General features: G+C 33.2%; 3 protein-coding genes and 1 non-coding gene across 4 annotated transcripts; all 4 read right to left on the bottom strand.

Annotated features, from left to right (window-relative positions):
* Positions 1-415: 415 nt before the first annotated feature.
* On the bottom strand, positions 416-2,147 carry LOC112724079 (uncharacterized). Its single transcript, XM_025775359.3, has 3 exons — positions 1,743-2,147; positions 763-1,372; positions 416-663 (listed from the first exon to the last, which is right to left on the bottom strand). The coding sequence occupies exons 1-2, from the start codon at positions 1,812-1,814 to the stop codon at positions 947-949; spliced, it is 498 nt and encodes a 165-aa protein (XP_025631144.1). The 5' UTR covers positions 1,815-2,147; the 3' UTR covers positions 416-663; positions 763-946.
* Positions 2,148-3,073: 926 nt separating this feature from the next.
* LOC112722810 (SNF1-related protein kinase regulatory subunit beta-2) lies at positions 3,074-6,101 on the bottom strand. The gene is made up of 4 exons (XM_025773986.3): positions 5,560-6,101; positions 4,592-4,770; positions 4,348-4,510; positions 3,074-3,661 (listed from the first exon to the last, which is right to left on the bottom strand). Exons 1-4 carry the CDS (start codon positions 5,737-5,739, stop codon positions 3,335-3,337), a joined length of 849 nt encoding a protein of 282 aa, XP_025629771.1. The 5' UTR covers positions 5,740-6,101; the 3' UTR covers positions 3,074-3,334.
* Positions 6,102-14,340: 8,239 nt separating this feature from the next.
* On the bottom strand, positions 14,341-17,967 carry LOC112722809 (uncharacterized). Its single transcript, XM_025773985.3, has 2 exons — positions 17,620-17,967; positions 14,341-14,911 (listed from the first exon to the last, which is right to left on the bottom strand). The coding sequence occupies exons 1-2, from the start codon at positions 17,882-17,884 to the stop codon at positions 14,595-14,597; spliced, it is 582 nt and encodes a 193-aa protein (XP_025629770.1). The 5' UTR covers positions 17,885-17,967; the 3' UTR covers positions 14,341-14,594.
* Positions 17,968-19,902: 1,935 nt separating this feature from the next.
* Positions 19,903-19,974, bottom strand: TRNAW-CCA (transfer RNA tryptophan (anticodon CCA)). The gene has a single exon. It is a non-coding gene; the product is annotated as a tRNA-Trp (tRNA).
* Between the last annotated feature and the right edge of the window lie 2,462 nt (positions 19,975-22,436).

Raw genomic sequence — 22,436 nt, 5'->3', positions numbered from 1 at the left:
CCAGGTTCAGACACATGTCTCAACAAATACATAACCACACTATCATGCCATAGAAAGGATTCATTTCATGCATCAAGCTTATATTCCCCCGAAATCTTGGTCTAACTATTACTGCAACCATACATTAAATATAAGCTATCTACTTTCATGCACATATTCCTCAATAAAATTCATACAAAAGCTAAGAAGAACAAAGAGTAATGTCAATATACAAAAGCGCAAGCAACAACCTTTTTGGAGGGTCCTCAAACCGTATTGAACCTTCTTCACAATTAACCCAACTGCACTTCTTTTACAATCTTTCACGCCTTAACTAATCATAATAAGACTCTTCTTGCTAAGTTCTGCATTTTACAATTACAGGATCACAAAATCGTCTCTTGTAAGCCGTAACTCAAAATGTACTCATTATTGTAAATATACCAATCTTGTCTCAAATCTCACTTTTTGCATAGCAATTAAGCAAATAACACCAAGTTCATCACGAAAATTCATACACAAAGTTCAATTACTCAAGTTTTATTCAAATATCACATAATAATAATTTATATAATACTACATCGAGAACTCTTCACTAAGTTCCATGTCGGCACTTGCATCAAAATCTCCTGTCCAAAACTCTTGTTCTTCATAATCTTCTTCAAGATTAGATGCCCAAAATCCCTGCAATATCAAATTAAATATTGATCAATCTCCACTCTTATTAATGAAAATTATATAATTAATATATTGTGGTACGCAAATTATTAAAGCAAGTATTACCATTTCTATATCTGCATCCAAACCTTCCTCAACATGGTTCCTATTTATACCATAAGAAGTTGCATTGGTCTGCTGCTGAATGTCCTTTGCCAATGGATAAGATTTTTTATTGTGCCCTTCCATGCGACAAATACTACATCGTTGTGGTTTTCGTTTTACCTTCTCACCAGGACGACACTTAAACCTACAATTTTGTGGATTCACGAGAGCACACAAACAATTGCTTCACATATTCTCCTTTGCTATTTTTCCAAGTCTTACTTTTTCTAGCACCAAAACCAACAGATTTCGCATAATGGTTATAGAAATCAAATGCTATCTGAATATTAGGAAAATGAAAACATTCCATCTCATGAGCACCCATGTTCAGAAAATCAACCATGGCAATATTTTCAATATCTTCTATTCGATATAATTCATCCACCTCATGTGAAAAATCGTTCCCATCAAACATTGCTTGAAATTCTTGCTCCCCTAAATCCTCAGAATTCACAGCTTCCTGCTCAATTTCATCTTGATACATTCCTTGAAATTCCTCTGTATCATCTAACTCTTCTATCATCTCATCAAAGAATACTCTTTCTTCCATTTTATCATCCACTTCAAGATCCTACTTAGCAATTTTATTTGCAACCGGAAAAACATAAAATAAATAGTATTCTAATAAATCAAAGTGCAGAGACCACTAACATGAAAATAATAGCACTGTTTTGGTTCTATATTTTTTTAACTTAATAAATTCTAAAATAAGTAAAATAGAAGAAAGCGTTGAAAATGTAGAAAACAATCTCCCATCAAACTCAATATCGATTAAACAAACAAAAGGAAGAAAAAACATCAATGTCCAAGCAGAAAATATCAACAACTATGTACAAGAAACGGATTTAAATTTATGAAAAAATGAACAGAGAACCATTAATGTGGAAGGAAGAAGAAACTATGTGATAAAATACAATATTCATGCAATAGAGAGGACTTACTAGTGGTCGCACTTCTCTTGTGCCACTGTCGAAACCGCCATTGCTGCCTCCATTATCAGGTGCGTGCTCCATATGAACCCTAAGAGGTTTCAGATTTTCTGGTGTTTTGTTAAATTAGTCATTAATATAATTTTAATTGGCCCAATAAAAAAAATAGGGATATGATGGTAAATGATTAATATTGGGTTATTCTTGTAATAAATAAGAGATATAGTACTGATGTTATAATAATTGACTAAGGGTGTTTTTGCAAAAAAAAAAAAATAATTGTGTTAGACAAACATTAAGAGGGACCAACGTAAATGCCTCCCAGTTTAGGAGGTATTTATTACCTCTTATTTAGTTAAAATAAAACAAAATTTTAAATCTACTATCATAAAGTCAAATCTAGTAACTAAATAAACAAAATTAAAATACATTAAATTAAAACCAACTTGAGTTGGCCTAATAATTAGCTCATTAGTTTGCTTAAGATTCGAATCTTATACATGCAGCAACCCATTAGTTAGCAATAAATTCTTAAATGAAGTTCAATTCCACAACGGATTAGTACTTGACTTGCTAGGCAGAGAATACTATGGAAAACAACAAAAAATATATGAAATTAAATTGAAGATTCTAATTCTTAAAAATATAAACTCACAATCCCACTAGGTGAACAATGAAAAATGCAAACAACATGAACAACATGCTCCATTTTAGACCCACTACCTATCCAATTTCACTTTCACCTTACACCCACTACTTTTACCTAATTATACCCCCCTTTTAACCCAAACTCCCTTCTTACCGCAGCCAGCCGTTCGTCACCTACCCCAACATGCACGCAGTCGTCCCCCTCACCGGTGAGATGGAGGTGCGACGAGGCTGGACTACATGTGGTGGTTGGGGAAACGCGACAAAGCACGGATGCCTGTGGAAGTTGCGGATGCCGAGGAAGCCAGAATGCGTGCGATGGTTCGCGAGAGACGGCGGGAACCGGGGAGTTGTGGAGAGCAAGGGTGGGGCGCGGTGCAGGTGGAGAGAAAGATTTGTTGTTATTGAAAGTTAAATTCAAAACAAAGATTATATCTAATTAATTCAAAATTTAATTTTTAAAATTAAAATTAATTTTCCGAATTTAACATTATATTACAAACAGTTGAAGCAAGTTGAAGCACGTATCACACTTCGATTGACAAAGGCATTCCGAATAACATGCTCAATCACCGATTAAAAGGACCATATAACCAATGAAAACGTATTCTCGGTCGATATCGGCTACAATGTAAAACTGATTTTCCAAGTTCCAACTACGTGTTCGTGTTCGTGGTCGTGGATATAAGAATAAATTAAAGAACATGTAATAAATTATTTTCATTCTTTTTTAATCGCAACAAAAATTCTTAGAGAAACGCATCACCATCACCATATATGTAAGGATGCGGATTTAAATAGTCTGACAAATCACCATCAAGCAACTGCATAATATGTGATACAATATCTACATTCTTATATTGGCCCTTATCGAGGACAAAGCATTTCTCTTTTATAGGTGTATGATACTTTACTTTAAGCTTCTATTGAAGACTATGCTCCATGTCATTCATGTTTTACCTCTGCAGAGACTTGTACAGCACCACAGTGACGTACTTGGCAAGAAACCGATGCGTTGTGCCAAGCGCAACCACTGAAGGAGTGCTCTTTCTTTTCTGCATGTAAAGATGATTGAGCACTCCATGTTGAGGTCTTGACATAGGAGGTTGCGTTTCCATATTTGTCACTGGAACATTTAGCAATGTCATTTGCAAGTGTGGGGGAACCAATGGTGGTTCCTTTGCATAATCATCAGAACTAAGATGTAAACTGCTATAACTTGAGTCTGGTGATTGAGGAGGTTCAAAACTAGAGATGCTTTCAATGTCCTCAGGAACATAATCCTGCATATATCAAACAAAATAATGTGTCTTGATTTAGACATACCACTGCCAGAAATTGTAAACCTTTACTGCAACCATTTCTGAGTTACTACTATAGTGCCATGAAAATAATTGAAAAATATGGAGCTGCATAAAACTGGAATAACAACAATTTGTGTAACCACAGAAAGTCAGAAACTATAACAGAAACCATTCCATCCACATTAAAAGGTTAGCTAGCCAGTGATCATAACTTATGCTTAGTTACATTTTAAAAAGAAAAATACGAAGCAACATGTTATTGATATAAGATAATTAACCGATTCTTAGTCATAGGTAGTGACTACTGTTTGTGGTATAGCATCATAAATCATGTATTCTGTTCAAGGCCGTTCAATGTTAAATACAATGCTGTTATGTATTATTGAGGGGGGAAAAAAAGGTAAATGAACAAATGATTCATAATCCCTCATGGAACAAAATTGCACAAATCCTAGGTTACTGAATCTGAAAAATGAAAAGGCTAGCCCTTTTACAACTTGATCGCAAGGCATTTACTTTGTGAAATGTGCACATGCCATTAATTATCATGTTATCGAAGCAAAGCTCCACTTTACCATAAATTTGATATTAACAATGTTTTCTATGCAGATGGTGATCGTTATATACCAAGTTTGACTGCAATTTAACACTGTCAATAATAATACCTGCAAGTCTAAGATATTGTAAGCATTCCCTGCATCATCTTGTGTCCATGGCGAGTCCGGAGTGTACCTCCACCGTCCATCCACAATAAATCTATATTGGTAAACACCAGAAGGCAGTACCTTCATTATTGTGAAGTCTTTCCCTGACCTCTGCAATGGTATTCTGATCAACAAGGAACATCAGAATCTGACTAAGTTACAACAGCCTTTGAAGAAAAACATGATGATACCAGAGTTTCCAAACCTTGTTTTCCAACTATCCCAAGACCCTTCCACAGCTACTTCTTTCCCACCATAACTCCAGGTAATCATTGTTGGAATTCCGAGTTCACTGTACATGTCTTCATACCCTGAGGTAGATTGCAACCAGGATTGACTTGGAATATGCATCTCATCTGGTCTCTGTAGTGGAACCACCGGAGCCTATGAAAAGAAAGGGAAATGATTGTCAATTGATGAAAACGTAGATTCTCAAGAACAATATATAAAACAAGGACCACACCAATAACATGAACCTGTACTCAAAAGGAACAAAATCAAGAACAAAGTTTAGAAGAGGGTAGAAACCAAATGGTACAACAGCATAAATTACAGATAATGAAAACTGCGAAAGCTCAAGTATCACAATCAGTACTGTCCCCAACTTGGGCAAGGAAGGGACAGCACAATTTATTCTTGATTCGGACAAGAATCTAGAAAGCTGTTTATAACACTGTCCTTAAAAAAACAATTCCAATAGACCAATACCATAAGCAACTTGCTTCCCACTCAGCAAATTTTAATTTGGTTCCATACAGTGATATTGGCTGATTGCCAATACCAAGTCTTAGGTCCATAGGTTAGCATGTCATGGACCTCACCTCCTCTCTTGTTCCAGTGACCAAATTACCCAAAAATCACAACCACATGGTGAAGGAATTAGTGGAACTGTAAAGTATTAAATGAAATAACCAAATAAAAAGAGCTTTAGAAGTTAGAAACTTGGTTATCGACATCAGGACTTGCATCAAACAGGTGGTATGCGCAGAAAACAAAGTCTGTCTGAGCTTAGTGCAAAATTTAGGTCCCAAATTGTAACGAGTGGGAAGGAAAACATTGAATGAAAACCTGTGTGAATTGCTAATAAATGATATGGATAATCTACATGATTTGAAAAAGGGTTTTAGATAAATCCCAATAATAAAGAATTAAAGGGAGAAAAAGGGAACTTACTTGAGGAGCGAAGATGAAGGGAGAATGGGTAGCTCTGGGGCTTGTAGGTGGAGATTGACCTATCAATTCGGTGGGAGGTGTGGGAAGAGTACCCGAAGAAGAAGCTTCATCGTCTTCGTCGTCTTCTTCTGAATGAGTAGCACCGTTATTATTATGATTATTGACATTCACATTCCCCATGGTGGGAAGAGAAGAATCGATGTGATGAGTGATGAGTAATATACTAATACGAGAATGTGATTATTATTCTGCGAATAAAAATGGAACTTTAAAAGAAGCACTTGGAGAGTGGGAAAAAAGGAGTAATAATTAGAAAAATTCTCCGACGAGTTAGGAACATGGCGATGATTGTGGTGACGTCATCACATCATGTACTGGTATGGTATACTATGCATCTGTTGGTGTCGGGATCCATGGGAGCCACTGCTAAGGGGGCAGCTGGTAGTTTTCCCTCTCCTCCCTCGCATCACCATTCACCACACCTCCTTTCTTTTTATAGCAATTTTCCTCCAATAATTTCATCTTTCACAAATTTAATTATCAAATTTATTTTTAAATTTTTATTTTATTATACAAATTATCACATCAAATTGTTTGTTTACATAGAGTGATTTATCTAAAAATTTTAAAAATTATTATATCTTTTATTAAATGGTATGTATTTAATATTTTATTAAAATCTAACGTTAAAATTGATATGTCTAACTAAATAAAAAATTAAATATTAATTTGGTGATTAAAATTTTTTGAAAATTAAGTTATCTGACTACAAATTTTTTAAGAATCGATTTGGAATATTATTTTTTTATTTTATATATAAAAAGTAATTTTTCATTTTTAATAAAAATATACAAAAAATAATATCTATATATATATACAACGTTATTTATTTTAATTTAAATTTCCATCTTTATACTTGAATCGTTATTTTGATTATACATATTCTTTTTTTTTTGGGTAAGATTATACATATTCTTTTGAAGAAGAAAGATCTATCTCTAGTGTTGTATTGTATTCATCACCAAAATATATAAATGATCAACTTTACTTATTCTTCGTTCTAATGTGAAATAAAATAAAAAATAAAAGGTGTTTTTTTGGACATGAATAAAAGGGGTTAATAAGATGTGTTGTCCTCAATTTAGAAAAGGCTATATTCATGGGGCGAGGCAGCAGTCCAGAATCCAAATCCTGTAGGTCCATGGGATGATGATTGGATCTATATTGGGCTATGCTTATAGATCCATGCTTTCTTCCTTGCTTCCTTTGTTTCATTACTTTTTTATGCAAATATGCTTACTTTATTGACTCTTAATTGATCGCAACGTCACCTCACATGACATTCTTCTTCAAATAAATCGCTTCACGGACGGAAACTGTCCAGAAATCAATTTCTATATAGAAACGAAATTGATATAATCCACTAATATTGGCCATTGGTAGGAGATATGTGTCTGTCCTAGCAGCAGTTTTTTTGCCATTTGTTGAAAAACGAACTGATAGAAAGTTTTTCTCAATTTGTAAAATGGGTTTAAAAAAATAATTATACTTTTCACAATTTGAAAAAAAAAAAAACTTCTAGATCAATAGTTACTTTTCACCATCTGCGAATTGTGTTAGCTATGTTTGCAAGTTGCGAAAAGAAATATATCATATGCAGATATTTCACTTAACAGATCCATTTTAGTAAAAATATATCAATTTTAAATTCATATTAAATTTTTTTTACCCGGTATGCACATCCATTGTATTGCACAAGGATTTCTACAATAAAGGAAATTGTCCTAATCTTATGGTATTTATAGAGCGATAAAAAAATACATGAAACTTTAAGATAGACAAATATACATTCTAATCAATAGAAATATTTATTGTATTCCCAACCGATGAGTAAGGATAGAAAAAAAATAACATATTATTAGTGGGCTCCTTGTCGTTAAATTTAGTGTCTACCAAACTAGATAGGATGAGTAGGTGACAAAATGGATCTTTAGTGAGGTTCAAGTGAAAATAATCTCATTTAACAAATTGAAAAAAAAAAAAAAAGTTCCAAATAAAATTGGGTATTCCAATTTCTAAATGAACTCTATCTCTTATTCCAATTGTAGTGGTTTGCAAAATCGAGAGATTAGAGATGAAACTCAGTCCAAATTTAAAAATTAAATAAAAACTAATATGTGAGTAGAACAAAAAGAAACATCCTTTTAATAGTGATAAATGTTACCATGACATATATGATATACTACTAAAGTCACGAACAGTTAAAAATTCAGATAGATGGTTCTTACGATACTCGCATTATAAGATATATATATACACTAATTGTTGTGCTTCATTGTTAATAAAAATTTTGGTTGATGCTGATTCATTCTCTACAGAAAGACAATGCAAATATCAATGAAGAGAGGAATAGGAATGACACCAATATAAAGGTGATGTTGAAGTTGATTGTTAGAATAAATTTAGAAATTAGTAACCAAAAGACATTGATAATTAGTTTGTACATTGATTTGGAATGTTGGGTTTGATGAGTTTGTATAAGTTGTTAAAGTGATGTATATAATTAGGGCACCCAATTTTATTTAGAATTTTATTTAATTTGTTAAATTTGGTTATTTTCACATAAAACTCACTAAAGAGTCTATTTTGTCACGCTACACAGTCACGTAGGCACTAAACTTAATAGAAATAGAACTTCACTAATGATGTGTCACTTTTGTCCATTGTTACCAATTTTTTGGGCAGTATATTGAGTATTTTGATTGATTAGAATGTATATTTGTCCATCTTAAAATCTTTCATATATACTTTTGTCCATTTATTTGATATTTATGACATAAAAATAATGTAATGTAATTTATAAAGAAGATGCTCTGCTAGGGTTATATTGCACCTCTTAGAATTACTGCTACACGACAAATTCACACCAAGTCAATCACCAATCATTGATATGCAACATGGATGACCTGCGAAGAGACCCTGATGTAGAGAACAATGACAGTGGAGGAGATGAGGTAGATATCGTAGTGCTAGAAGAGACGGATATCTCTTATGGTGTAAAGGCATGCACAAAGAGCTTAATAGGTCGAATTTTTTCGGCACAAAAATTCTCGGCAGGTACTATGGAGAATGCTCTGTCCGCAATCTGGGATAAACCAACAGGGTTCAGAGTAGTCAATCAGGGAAATAACCAGTTTCAGTTCTTCTTTGATGAAGAGAAAGATATGCGGCGTATTGAGAAAGGATCCCCCTGGATATTCAAGAATTACATCCTCCATGTGTGATAATGGACTGACACAAGAAATTCTGAAGATAATACAGATTCAAAATTTTTCATTTGGGTAAAATTTTGGGGTGTTCCTGAATGCTATAAGACATTGGAAGCTGGGCGAAAACTTGGAGAAAAATTGGGAGAACTCATGGAGATAGGAATGTTTGAAGTCAGAGGTAAAGAATCTCGGATACTTAAAGCTAAAATCATGCTTGATGGGGATAAGGCAGTGAAGGATAGTCTCAGGATGAAATGGTCAAACCAATGACTGGTGGAGGTGGGGCTGAGGTATGAACGCATCGGGATCTTTTGTACGTACTGTGCCCACATTGGGCATAGTATGAAGGTGTGCAATATTCTATTAGAGGATGCAGCCACAAACAAATTGAACCAAGACTTGGTGGGAGAATGGTTGAAAGCTGATCAAGTTGGAAGAATGGTGAATGTACGGGAGAAAGATCATCAGGGCAATGATAAACAACATATGCATTCAGCACCAAAACTAGCAAAGAAACCAGTCCCATCATGGCTACTTGATGGCTTTGCAAAACTTGAAGTTAATAACCAGGAGCAGCAAAGCAGTAGTCTTAATACAAGTAGCAGCACTAATCTAATGGGAGAAATTAGGGGCAACCGAGAGACTATAGTGGAGAGCGTACGCGTGGATCCACTGGTTCTTGAAGACATTACCTCTGCTACAAACATGGAACTAAGGAGCCCAAATTTCCCTGTTCAAATGGCAGAACCAAAGAAGCCAATGAAATTGAAACAAAAGGCCCGTCAGGGCAACAGCGAAGTAATACCGATCATTGGAGGTAAACAGAATCTGGAAAGGAAAGAAAATGATGGGAGCCATAAGCGAATATGTATAAAGGACATGCTCATAGAGAATGCAAAGGTGGGGGATGCCAGCCTCAAAATGGCACCCGAGAAGCTATGAAAATCCTAATGTGAAACTGTCGGGGTTTGGAGAGACCCCTGACAATCCACAATCTTAAAGGGATCATTCGATCTCACTCCCCCGAGATTGTATTTTTGTGCAAGACAAAAATTCCTTCTCGAAGTGTGGAGCAAAAAGTTGAGAGGATGTGGATTCAAAGACTGGAGTCTAGTCAACTCGGAAGGAACAGCAGGAGGATTGGTAATAGCATGGAAGGAAGGTTTGGAGGTAACGGTTATCAATTCTACTCATTTTTTCATTGCTGTCACCGTTAAAGATGAGGTTACAAATCATTATTGGTGTTTGCTTGGCGTTCATTTAAGTATTAACGACCATATTCGATCACAGCAGTTTGTGGAGTTATCATTAATATTGCATCATGTTCATGGGGAAGTTGCAATCATCGGAGACTTCAATGCCATCACAAACCAGCGTGAAAAAGAGGGCGGAAATGAGAAATCCCCAGCTTCCATGGCATGTTTTAATAACTTCCTTAATGACTGTGAACTGGTGGACATTGGTATGATTGGTAGGCCGTTTACATGGACAAACAGAAGAACAAGATGAGACCTTATCCAGGAGAGACTTGATAGAGTGCTCGCTGGAAGTGGGTGGTTGCAGAAATACCAAAACTCAACTGTTCTGAGACTTTCTGAATCTGGTTTGGATCATGCACCACTACTCCTAGACACAAACCCGAGGTATGAACAGTCTAAACGACGATTCAAATCCATGAGCGATGGTGTATGGTTTTGGATGTTAGGAATATTATTCAGGATACGTGGAAAGACGAAGTGGGGGTTCATCTATATATGGCTTGGCCCAAAAAGTCAAGAAATGCAGGCACAGGCTCGTAGCATGGCATACCAGGAGCAGGTCAAATTCTAAAGTGAAAATTGATGAGCTTCTTCAGTAAATTGAGGGTTCGCGAGCCATAGAGACACACAGTGGTGAGGAGATGGTCGAGTTAGAGCGTAGTTTGGAGATAGCTTACCACGATGAGGAAATGTATTGGAAGAAAAAGTCTAAAGTTGAATGGCTTCAGGCAGGGGATCAAAACACGAAATTTTTTCACCAGAAGTTTAAGACTCGAGCTCGCCGGAATCGTATATGGAGATTGTTTGGTGAGAATGGGGATGTTGCGACCACAAACACTGACATTGCAAAAGTGGCTGAACAATATTTCAAGAATATGTATTCACCTCCACTTGCCATATAGATCCAACACCATTCTTTACTGATTTTGAGCCTAAGGTCACAGCTGCCATGAAACGACGGCTCTGTAGACCAGTTTCTAGGGAGGAAGTCAAGAGAGCAACATTCAGCATCCACCCTCAGAGTGTCCTAGGTGAAGATAGCATGACGGAGAAATTCTTTCAATCTTACTAGGATATTGTTAATGAAGATGTCTGTCGAGCTGTGCAGAGTTTCTTCACAGGGGGAGGATTCTTAAGAGATTTAACCACACTCGGATATGCCTTATTCTGAAGGTTCTAGATGCTAGCAGTATGACTTAAAATTCAACCTATCAGTCTATCCATGGTTATCTATAAAATCGTGTCAAAGGTAATTGTTCACAAACTCCAACCTACTATGAACAGCTTGATTAGTCAGTCTCAGAGTGAATTCATTAAAGGGAGGCTTATTTCGGATAATATCCTTATTGCTCATGAGTACATGCATTATCTTAAGAATAAGAGGCAAGGGCTTGAGTATGAAATGGCGGTTAAGCTGGACATGAGTAAGACTTATGATAGAGTTGAGTGGGCCTATTTGTGGTTCATCATGGAAAAACTGGGCTTTGAAGAGATATGGATATGATGGATCTGGGAGTTAGTCACTACTGTTTCTTATTCCATTAATGTGGAAGGTCAACATTTTGGTTATTTCAAACCAAATAGAGGTATCCGACAAGGAGATCCTCTATTGCCATACCTATTTCTTTTTTGCGCTAAAGGATTATCCTTTACGCTACACAAGGCGGAGCAAAATAGACTAATTCAAGGAGTTCAAATTAACAGGAGGTGCCCTCGCGTCAGCCATTTATTATTCGTAGACGATTCGTTACTCTTTAGCAAGGCTACAATTCCAAACTCTGAGAGAATTTTGGATATTTTGGAGCATTACCGAAGTTGCAGCAGCCAGCAGGTCAACTTGAGTAAGTTAGCAATCTTTTTCAGTCACAACACCCCAATGGAGACTCGGTGCCAGCTGGCTAATGCTCTCCAGATTGACCACATTGGGACGCAAAATAAATATCTTGGGCTTCCAGCTGTGGTTAATAAATCCAAGTGGTCTACATTCAACTTGATTAAAGAAAAAGTTCGGAAAAAAACCCAGCATTGGAAGCGCAACCTCCTCTTGGCGGGTGGAAGACATGTTTTAATTAAGGCTATAGGAGAGGCTATACCAATTTATTCTCTGTCCTATTTTCGATTGTCGGATTCTCTGATTATGGAGATTCATTATATCCTAGCTCAATTTTGGTGGGGTCAAAAGGGGGAAGAATGTAAGTTGCAATGGGTTAGTTGGGATATTATGACATGACCTAAGAGTGAGGGAGGACTGGTACTAAAAGACCTCAGAGCCCAAAATCTTGCTCTCCTATGAAAACAATGCTGGCGATTAATTACTCATCCTAATTCACTCCTAGCTAGAATCCTCAAAAGTAGGTACTTTAAATACTCTGATGTAATGAAAGTAGATGTTGGAGTATTACCTTCTTGGGGATGAAGAAGTGTCATCGAAGGCAAAAAAGTGGTGGAGAAAGGGTTGCAATGGAGAATTGGCACTGGAGAGGACATCCAGATTGTTGGCGAGCCATGGCTTCCTCTACCATACCCCTGTATATTACCTCTGGCAGTGTACCTACAAAACACAACATTACTAGTGTTCAAAGTGAAGGATTTAATAAACTAAGATCATAAAAGTTGGAACCAACAACTCATCCAAGAGATTTTTCCTGTGGACATCAGTAATCGAATACTAACAATCCAATTGGAGAAAAATGAAGACAAGCTACACTGGGCTCTATGTAATACGCACCAATATTCTGTTGCATCAGGGTACAAAGTCGCCTATTATTTCTTCCACAGCCTAATCGAAAGCTGCCTAGACTACTTCAGACAAAGATCCATGTGGAAAGGACTATGGAAACTCCTAATCCCTCACAAGAGAAAGATTTTTCTCTGGAAGCCGCTGCATGACCGCCTCCCAGTTCTACAAAATATCCACCGCAGGTTTCCAGACACATCGAGGGAGTGCCCCCACTGCCTAATCTACTATACCGAGGCTCAAGAAGTGTGGAAGAGAACGCCTATTAACTACTTATTACCGCTGCAAAGAATGACGACCTTCCGGGAATGGTGGACACAAATGAAAGAAAAGATAGCACAACAATACCATAGCGAATTTGAGCTTATTATTCTGGCTATCACCTATTGGAGTGTCTGGAAAAGCAGGAACCTGAGAGTCTTTGAACAAACCAACAACCCAGCCACTGCAGTGGTGGAATCGGTAGTGAAACTATGCAACGAACTTCAATGCCACCCACAGAGGAGTTTTGAGCCCTAATCTTTAAAAGATCTTCTTTAATTTTTTGTTCCCCTTTCAATTATTCCAATGCTACGCTATTGTTGCTTTTCACTATTGCTAAACAATCTATGAGAGATCTCCAAATTCTGATTGTAAGTCCAATTTGGACATTTCAATTATTTTAGTAATAAAATAATATATGACATTGTCTTTTGAAAAAAAAATTAATTTATAAAGTAACCTCGCTCATTTATCTCTCTCATATGTTGACCTTACTTAGTTACAATCTTTTTTCAAGTAATCAAATAATGCAAAGCATAATCAGCAGAATAATTGGATTAATTAACAAGTATGATATAAAACTGCGTTTAGAAGAGAGATTGAAAGTGAGAGACGGAGATCAGAAGATAGAGATTGTGAGACTAAAACTGAATTAAGTTTCTATAGTGTGTTTGGTGTAAAATGTATTAGACTGAGTTATGTCTAAGTATCATATTTAGTTTAAAATAAATATAAAGATTGAGAGTTAGATTTGACTCTATCTTCATTTTTTGGAGGGTAATAAAAAAATTAAAATTTGTGTATCGATATTAAAACTTGTTTCAAACCACCAATTTTAATTTCAATATCTAAAAATAAATACTCCTTAAAAGTATTTGTAACCCACCTTACTATGATATATGACTATTATATAACACAGAATTCTTCAATGTTTACAAAAATCTTGTCGAATTTATCGAAATCTGAGTTGATTGAGGTGGGATCTATTCTTTTATATTTGATTTTAACAAGTGAAATATAGACTAACATACCTATATATTATAGTAAAGTGTCTCTGATCTGTTGCTGACTATAAGACTTTGAAAAATCTCTCTGACTTTTCAGTTGTTAGTTTTTTTTTAATTGGTTGAGCTGTGCTCTGCCGTAATAATGTTAGTTGAACTTCTTGTTGCTTCATTAAGGTGAATACTCCATTAACTAGTTTATCTTTGTTGAACAATTTTAGGACACTATAATTTTCTTCAAGACCAAAATATTTTTAAAAAAAAATCTCAAATATGAGGCAGGCACGTATATATATTTTACAAATACAAGAAGAAGAAGAAGAAGAAGGGTGCCATTTTTGTACCATGTATGGGAGGGTTTTGTAAAAGACAAGCAATGCAACCCAATAACTGTGACTAAAGCGCCATCCTATAGGGTGCTCTCTCTTAGCTTTCTAGTTACTAATATAACAATACAAATAATAAATGTGAATGATTATAATATAAGTAAGTAATAACGAAGGCTTCAATTGCTGTGTTTGAATGGTGCATGATGGAGCCTAATGTCTCCGGCAGAGTAGGTACGGATGCCATTCCCAAAGGAAGTGAGGCTGAGTTGCTGCTTCTTCTTCTGTCTCTTGTTCATCACACCACACATTGATCCCTTTGGAATCTCATTTATTTTCACTCTACATATCTTTTCCAAGTTAGGAATTGCGTGCAAGTAGGAAGGCAGCTCCACCATGAAATCTCCAAACTCATCCGTCACGCCTATTGCTACCGCCGCCGTTCTGCCTCTCCGCTTCCTCCCATTGCTGTGGCAGTTCACAGCCACAGAAGCCCCTGCATATATATGAATCTTACAATTAGCATTAAAAAATTATAGATATCTACTTACTTAAAGATGTATGTTTTCGTGTAAAGTTATACAGGTGATCGCCAAAGTATGAATAAATACACATTATATTAAATAATTCAATCAAAATATCAAATTGAGTTATGGGTGAGAAAGATGATACCATGTCCGTACAAGATTAGTGAACCACTGAAGTATTGAAAAATGAGAAATTTTTGGAGCAAGTAATATTTATTAATTTTGATTATTATTTAATCAGATTAAATATTAAATTATTTTTAAAAAATAAAATTTATTAATTTATGTATATAAATTTTAAAAATATATAAATATAAATTATATTAATTTATTTATGTAAAATTTTAATAAATATAAATATAAATTATATATTCTTTTATAAGTAAAATTACAAAATACTGAATAAAAATAATAATATTTACTATTTATGTAAGATTATTTTTAAAAAAAATTTTAGGAGCCTTATTATCAGCTATTACCATCCTTGTCAACTTAAAAGTCATATGGCTGGCTTGCAATATATAACTTGATTTTGACCTCTTTTATGAGGTATTAATATATGATAATTCATATTTTATATATATTCAACAATATAATAATGTGCTATGGGTCCATGACATTGATCAAAATCAAATATATAGCCGAAGGTGTTCTTTTCTCCTCAATGCAAAACATGCATGTGTTGTTGTTCATATATTATTATTTTTTATCCATTGTATGTCTTTGACGAATTATCTTTTTTAATTATATATTTTACTTACTGCTGGCATGTATGATTATCTTATGAAGATCGAGATGAAAGCTTCTCAATTTTAAAGATTATATATCCCTATATTTGATGATATATCTTGGCACGCTATTATTTAATTAATTTGAGATTGAGTGCAATATCATTTTTCGTTATTAAACATGGTAGACATAACATAGTTGGCAAAATGTAGCATTCAGTAAATATAAAGGAAAACGAAAATACAAATAGACATACGACGTATAAAATGTAAATATATATGCAAGGTGCATATTAAAGCTTTATTTTTTAAAAATAACTTATAAAAATTAATTTTAAAAGAAAACTTTTTTATAATAAATTACAGTATTTATATTTAGTAAATTAAATTAAAAATATTTTCAATAAACATAAATAATAATAAATATATTTTATAAAATAACTTTTAAAATTTAAAAATACTATAATAAATATTAATATAAAAATTAAATTTAGATATTAATTAATATATGAAATTATATTAAACATTTTAATTTTAATAAGCATAAGTTAATTTTAAAAAATCAATTCTTAAATACTTTTAAAACCACCCATGTATTTGAAAAATTATAAACATAAACATAAGTGTATTATCTTTTCGATTTATCAAACATAAAATAAAAGAAAAAATTTTACCAAATCGGACCAAAAAGTAATGGATTATTGTAACAAGACTCTCCCTTGATCATTACTATTTCACTTCTTTCTCTTACCACTTAGCAGCAAGCATGTTAATAATAACTTAATAGTCAATACTATCTATGTTATAACATATAACATACTATATACGTACAAATACTTATTTTTTTCGTTAGAGACATCAATACATACTATATTATTACATTATTTAATTAGTTAAATTATAGAAATTTAACAACTATATCTAGCACACCTGAACCTATCATGAAAAGCAATCAACTACTAAAATGACCACACATGAAATAATAATCTATATTTTACAAAATCATAAACTATTCATTCTTTATCTGATGGTTAAAACGTAAAAGTATACCATTAACATTTTGAATGTATAGCACCACACTTTATTGGGAGTGAAATTTATCATCATTTTAAAATAACCTTTATTTTTTATTATATATCTGTTTCTCATTAGTTATAATTAACTAATTAATTATATCCCTTGATGCCACTATCATGATAATATAATAATAGAGAATTTTCCCTTAGATTGTTGGCTTTTCATGCATTATTCAAAATTAAATGGCACCATATATCTTTATTTCTTTTTCATTTGTATTGCAATCAATCATAGACATCTCAGCAGCCAGCAATAATAATAATAATAATATTCTCCAATGCGATTCATCAGTAAACATACATGAAACAAAAAGCTTTATCTTTAAATCTTTAATTTCCCGAAGTAGAAATTTTACCAACTTGGCGGTAAATCAAGACCTTTATTTTGTTTGTCACCAAACAATGGAACACCAACTGCCGAATTCGTCTATCATGGAAAATAATAGTATAACAGTCCTTCTTCTTCAATTCTTCTTATTCTTTTTCTTTTCGATTTTCAATTTTTTAAACCGTAGATAGCAAGCTAAGAAGAACCTTACCCGCCCTATATATCTATGTATTACTTATTCTTTCAATCTTAATTTGATTCAATCAATATATATAATAATGAAAAGGTGATGAAAACTTACGTACAATTATTTATTTTTATGTAAAGTTGATAATTGAAAATTGTTAAATTGACAATTTGTCAAATTATCTAATAATTTTCGACTATTAACGAAGAGAACTGCATATAAATTTTCACTTAATGAAAAACATATGTACGGACCGGAGGATCCTAATATATAACCTTATTTATTTGATATATAATGTATGTATTAATGTGGAATATAAAATAAGAAACAAACTTGATTAATTAAAAGTAAAGGGTACCTGGTATTGGCCATGCATGAGGTTGGTCTTGATCTGGAATAGTGGCCTGATGACAATTAAGGGAACCAGTGATGAGGACAGTGGAAAGCTTCTCCTCTCCATAGCCATTCATTTGCACTACTTCATCTCTGCTTGAAAACTCAAACAAAGGGTTGTTATTAATATCTTCTCCATTAGATGATCCAACCATGAAGAGGAACAGGATCAACATAGAAATAAGGGTGTGGCAGCAGCACCGAAGAATAATATCAATGCAGCAGCTCATCGTCTTCAATTTGCGCTTCTTGTTTTGTGTTTACGTAAAGATATATAGGAATATGGAGATCCAACACACATTTGAAATGAGGCACTTCTTCCTTCGCTTTTAAATAACACACCTCATTCCACCTATGCCCTCTCTAGTTTCCTAAAATTTCACTTTTGCCTTCTTTTATAGGTTTGACCCTTTTTTTTATTATTATTATAATAATAAATTTAATTTGTGCTACTATATGTGAAATGACAAGTTTATTTTGGAGGAGGGGCTACAGGATGCACGATGATAGGAGATAAGAGAGTAAGTTTTTTTTTCTTTTATCGAGCTAAATTTAAAATTTATTGTTCACATTGTTAAGATTTTTTATTATTTGTCTAACGGAATTGATTTATTATTTATACACTATATAATATGCCAATCAAAACTAAAACAAATCATGGTTCTGAAAATCTAACCAATAATTAAATTTATAAAACTAAAATTTAAAGAATTAAAAATTTAACTCAATCTGAGATAATAATATAATATATTTATATATAAATATATTTTTTATTTTTTTATATTTTATTATTTTAAACTAATTAATTATTAAAAAATTAAATCAATTTAATCGATTAAATGATATTTTGATTGATTTTTTCAATGTTTAATTAATTTATTACGATTCATTTTTATTTTAAAATAAATTGGTTTGATGGCTGATTTTCAATTAATCTAGTCAAATCGATTTGATCTAACTCTCAAAATTATGCTGGAAATCAATAAAACCTAATTTATCTACAAATTCGACTTGGTTGTAGGATAATTAATAGGAGGAAGAAGACAAATAATTATGGCGATTGTTGATGTACTAGAGTTATTACAAATTATATATTTCTTGTCATTTTTTATCCTTCATTAATTTCCCGTTCGATCAATAATAATAGTATAATTTACCATGTTCACTCTGTATAGTACTGCTGATAGTTATAGCTAATTACGAAATTCATTGATGTTTGTTCTTGAAGGGCAACATAGGCACATAAAAAATCCAAATTAAATTTGAGAGGGTAAATTGGGTATTTCAGACAAAGGAATGCAAGCAACAGAAGTAAAAGAAGTTGGGAGTTAGAAAGGGAAGTTAAGGTATATTAGGTTGGTAGCCTACTCTTATCGTCTACGTATTCATCAGCTCTAAATTTCTTAATAATTTAATATAAATTAAGTTTAAGAGAAGCAAGACACTAAAAATCGTTTACAGAAAAGCTTTAAGAAGGGACAAGTGTCACATTCACAAAACAATAATATAATAATATTACTGGTTGCTAATCTTAGAGGTTCTCTCCACTTTTGATGTGTTATTTTTTCAAGCCTGTCCCAACGGTTTTTTCTCCATATATGCAACACAATTCTTGTGTAACTACTTTCCCTAAGTTAGTCCCCAACCCCAACTTCCATTTTCAAAACGAAACTAGAACCCTCGTTTAACTTTCCAAAATGTCAAAACTCCTTAAAACGCCTCCTTTTTAGAGTTCAACTTACTTGTTCAATCTGAAAGATAAAAATTGGTTTTTTCAATCGGTAATTTCAAACATTTGGGAAAACATAGCATTATTATTAATGTTTAAGCCCGTCAGCAACGCTTAAAATTCAATATATATTGTAATGATTGATATTCACATGATAACGCTCTTGTTAAGATAGACATATTTGCGCCACGTCAAATATTTAAAGACATATAATTGCGGCCTTTATTTTTTGAATCCCTTCACTTTCATGTTGCCTTCGTAAGTCGTAACTAAATGAGTCCTTTTATTGTCACAACGATAATAACTTCAGAGCAGAATAATGCTTCATATTAAGGGGTAAATGTGGATGAAACAGGGGCTTTATGTATAATTTTCGGGGTTACAAATTTCACATATGGGCCTCGTATTGCAGTCTTTTTCCTCTTTCTTTCTTTCGGCCATGAATGCGAGTTCTATCCAAATTTCAAATCATTTTGTTGGTCAAGAAAAGAAGAAAAAGATATTGGGTGGACGGGAAATTGAACCCGACGTGAATCGAACACGCAACCTTCTGATCTGGAGTCAGACGCGCTACCATTGCGCCACGGATCCACCGGTTGCAAAGATATGCATGCTTAAAAATGAGCCCGTCATTACAATTAATTAGAGCAAATTTATGGGAGGTTAATGTATTCTGTTCTAAATTAATTAGTGGTTGTACATACATTGAAATTGCAATCATTTTTTAAATAAGGGTTTAGTTAATATTTAGTGGAAGGTTCTAAATTTTTTTATTTAATAGATATAAAATAAATGTATTAAAAATTTAAATTTTTTTATATTTTTAATAAAAGAAATTTAATTTATAATTTTAACCTATGTCCTTAGGGCACGAGATAAATAAATCTTTTAAATAAAAGTTTGAAATTGACATGAGTTATTATATGAAAGGAATTATAGATAGCATAGTTACAAATCAAAGAGCATACCATTTGAATTTGGCCATTTGCTATGCAAGTATATTATCCTGTCCCAAAAAGAAATTTTGAATATGATTGATAAAAACTAAAAAATAAAAGACGAAGAGGAATACTGAGGACAGTATAATTTATTATTTTTAACTAGTAATTAATTATTTATATTTAAAGTATAAATTAATAAATAAAAATAACTAATTCTATTAATTTTTTAGTATTTTTAAAAAATGAGCCTATCCTTACCATTAAGAATTCATCATTGTTTTCTTATCACATATAATGCTTTAATAATTGGCTTGACATTAATATGAACTATGAATAACGGATACTTCGATGACTTATTGTATCGGATACGATATATATTGATATTTGTCAAACAAATATGTTTTATAAGAGTGGTAAAGCAGGCCGACTTGTCTCGTCTAGACTCGCATCATACATGGGGAGGGCTGTTCGTCCCACCAATTAAGGTGGATTTAAAATGTTAGTCCGTCTCGCTTTTATGATGGATTGGCGGGACGGCGGGTTAGTCCGCTTGACTTTTTTTTTAAATAAAATTTATTAAAATTAAACAAAAATAATAATTAAAAAAATTAAAAATTAATTTTTAACTTCAATAAAATTGTTCAAAATAATATTTATCAATAAAATAATCTTTATTTTAAAAAATAAATCACATAATTTGAGCATATATATAAAATTATAAAATAAATAAATAAAGTTAATAACAAAAAAAGGAATAAAAACACAAAATGAAAAAAAAGTGTTTGAGAATTATATAATTATTAATTTTGTAGTAGTAATCACTCTTTTATTTAATAAAAAAAATAAAAATAAAAATCTTTAGTCCGGCGGTGCGGATTTGGCGGATATTTTTAGTTTGACAGGTTCCAAATCCGAGCTCGACCTGCATTTTTTAGCGAATTCGGCGGGTCGGCCCGACGGGTTCGACCTTTTTGTTACCTCTAGTATCTTACTATATCTAATCGTATCTTAATAAAAAAATAAAAAAAAATTTGAATACGTTTAGACACACTTAAATATCATTACGTGTCAGCGTATCCAACCATATTCTTAATATGTATTTTTAAAATAAATTTAAAAATAATATATATTATTATTTATTAAAATAAAAACATTTTAAAATATTTTATATAATTAATATAAAATTTTAAAATAATTAAAAATTAATTTATATTTTGGGCAATTTACCTAAATAAAATGGTTGGGAGAAATCTTTACTCAAATACAACAATTGCAATTCCTTTACTTGCGTGTCCTGATTCATTATTATGTAAACTGTGGTAAGTTACCACGTTTTACAATTTACACATAAACCATGGCAGGTAAGCACGGTTTATGAAGTGACCAAGATGAGCATAAACCGTGGTAAATAAGCACGGTTTATGAAGAGAGAACTTTGATCATAAGACCTTGTTAGTTCCCACGATTATGAAGGGATATGTAAATGCAAAAATCTTTGTTGCTTGCCACGGTTTATGAAGAGAAAAATTCTATATATATGAGTGAGATTTAACCTGTTGAAGAGAAGTATTTTCACAATGACAAGTGAGGAAGAGAGTTTTCTTGTCTTAGTGCATTGCTCTAGAAAAATTCAAAGAAGCAAAAAATACGGTGTGAAGTTCATTGACAGAGAATCGTTGAGTGTATTTATCAGTTCATCAAGCACATTGTCAGATGTAAAGAACAGTATCTTGCAGAAGTTTGGAGTATTTGGGAACAAGTGGGTGAAGAAGCTATTCTATAAGATTCCCATCGCAGTTGTGTCGACCGGTGTTAAGTATGATACGTTTGTGATAGCGGCCGATGAAGATATTCGGGTTCTGTTTTATTGTGTTAGGAGTTTTTCAAAGGTCAGAATACACAAGCTGTATGCAAAGTTAGAGGTTGGTGTTGATAGTTCTGGGGCATCAGGTCCGGTTCATAGCTCGACTGCGGTGGGCGGTGCGTCTAGTTCGATGCCTGCGGCCGCACCAACTGTTTCGCAGGTAGAATTCCCATCCTTTGCGGCTGATTTAGATCGAACGGAGGTAGTTACTTTGTACCGTTCAAGAATCGTAGAGTCCGACAGCAAAC

The sequence above is a fragment of the Arachis hypogaea genome, chromosome 11 (genome assembly GCF_003086295.3).
Source record: "Arachis hypogaea cultivar Tifrunner chromosome 11, arahy.Tifrunner.gnm2.J5K5, whole genome shotgun sequence".
Classification (NCBI taxonomy): domain Eukaryota; kingdom Viridiplantae; phylum Streptophyta; class Magnoliopsida; order Fabales; family Fabaceae; genus Arachis; species Arachis hypogaea.
The sequence above is the reverse complement of the archived record's forward strand: the minus strand, read 5'-3'. Positions and strand labels throughout refer to the sequence as shown.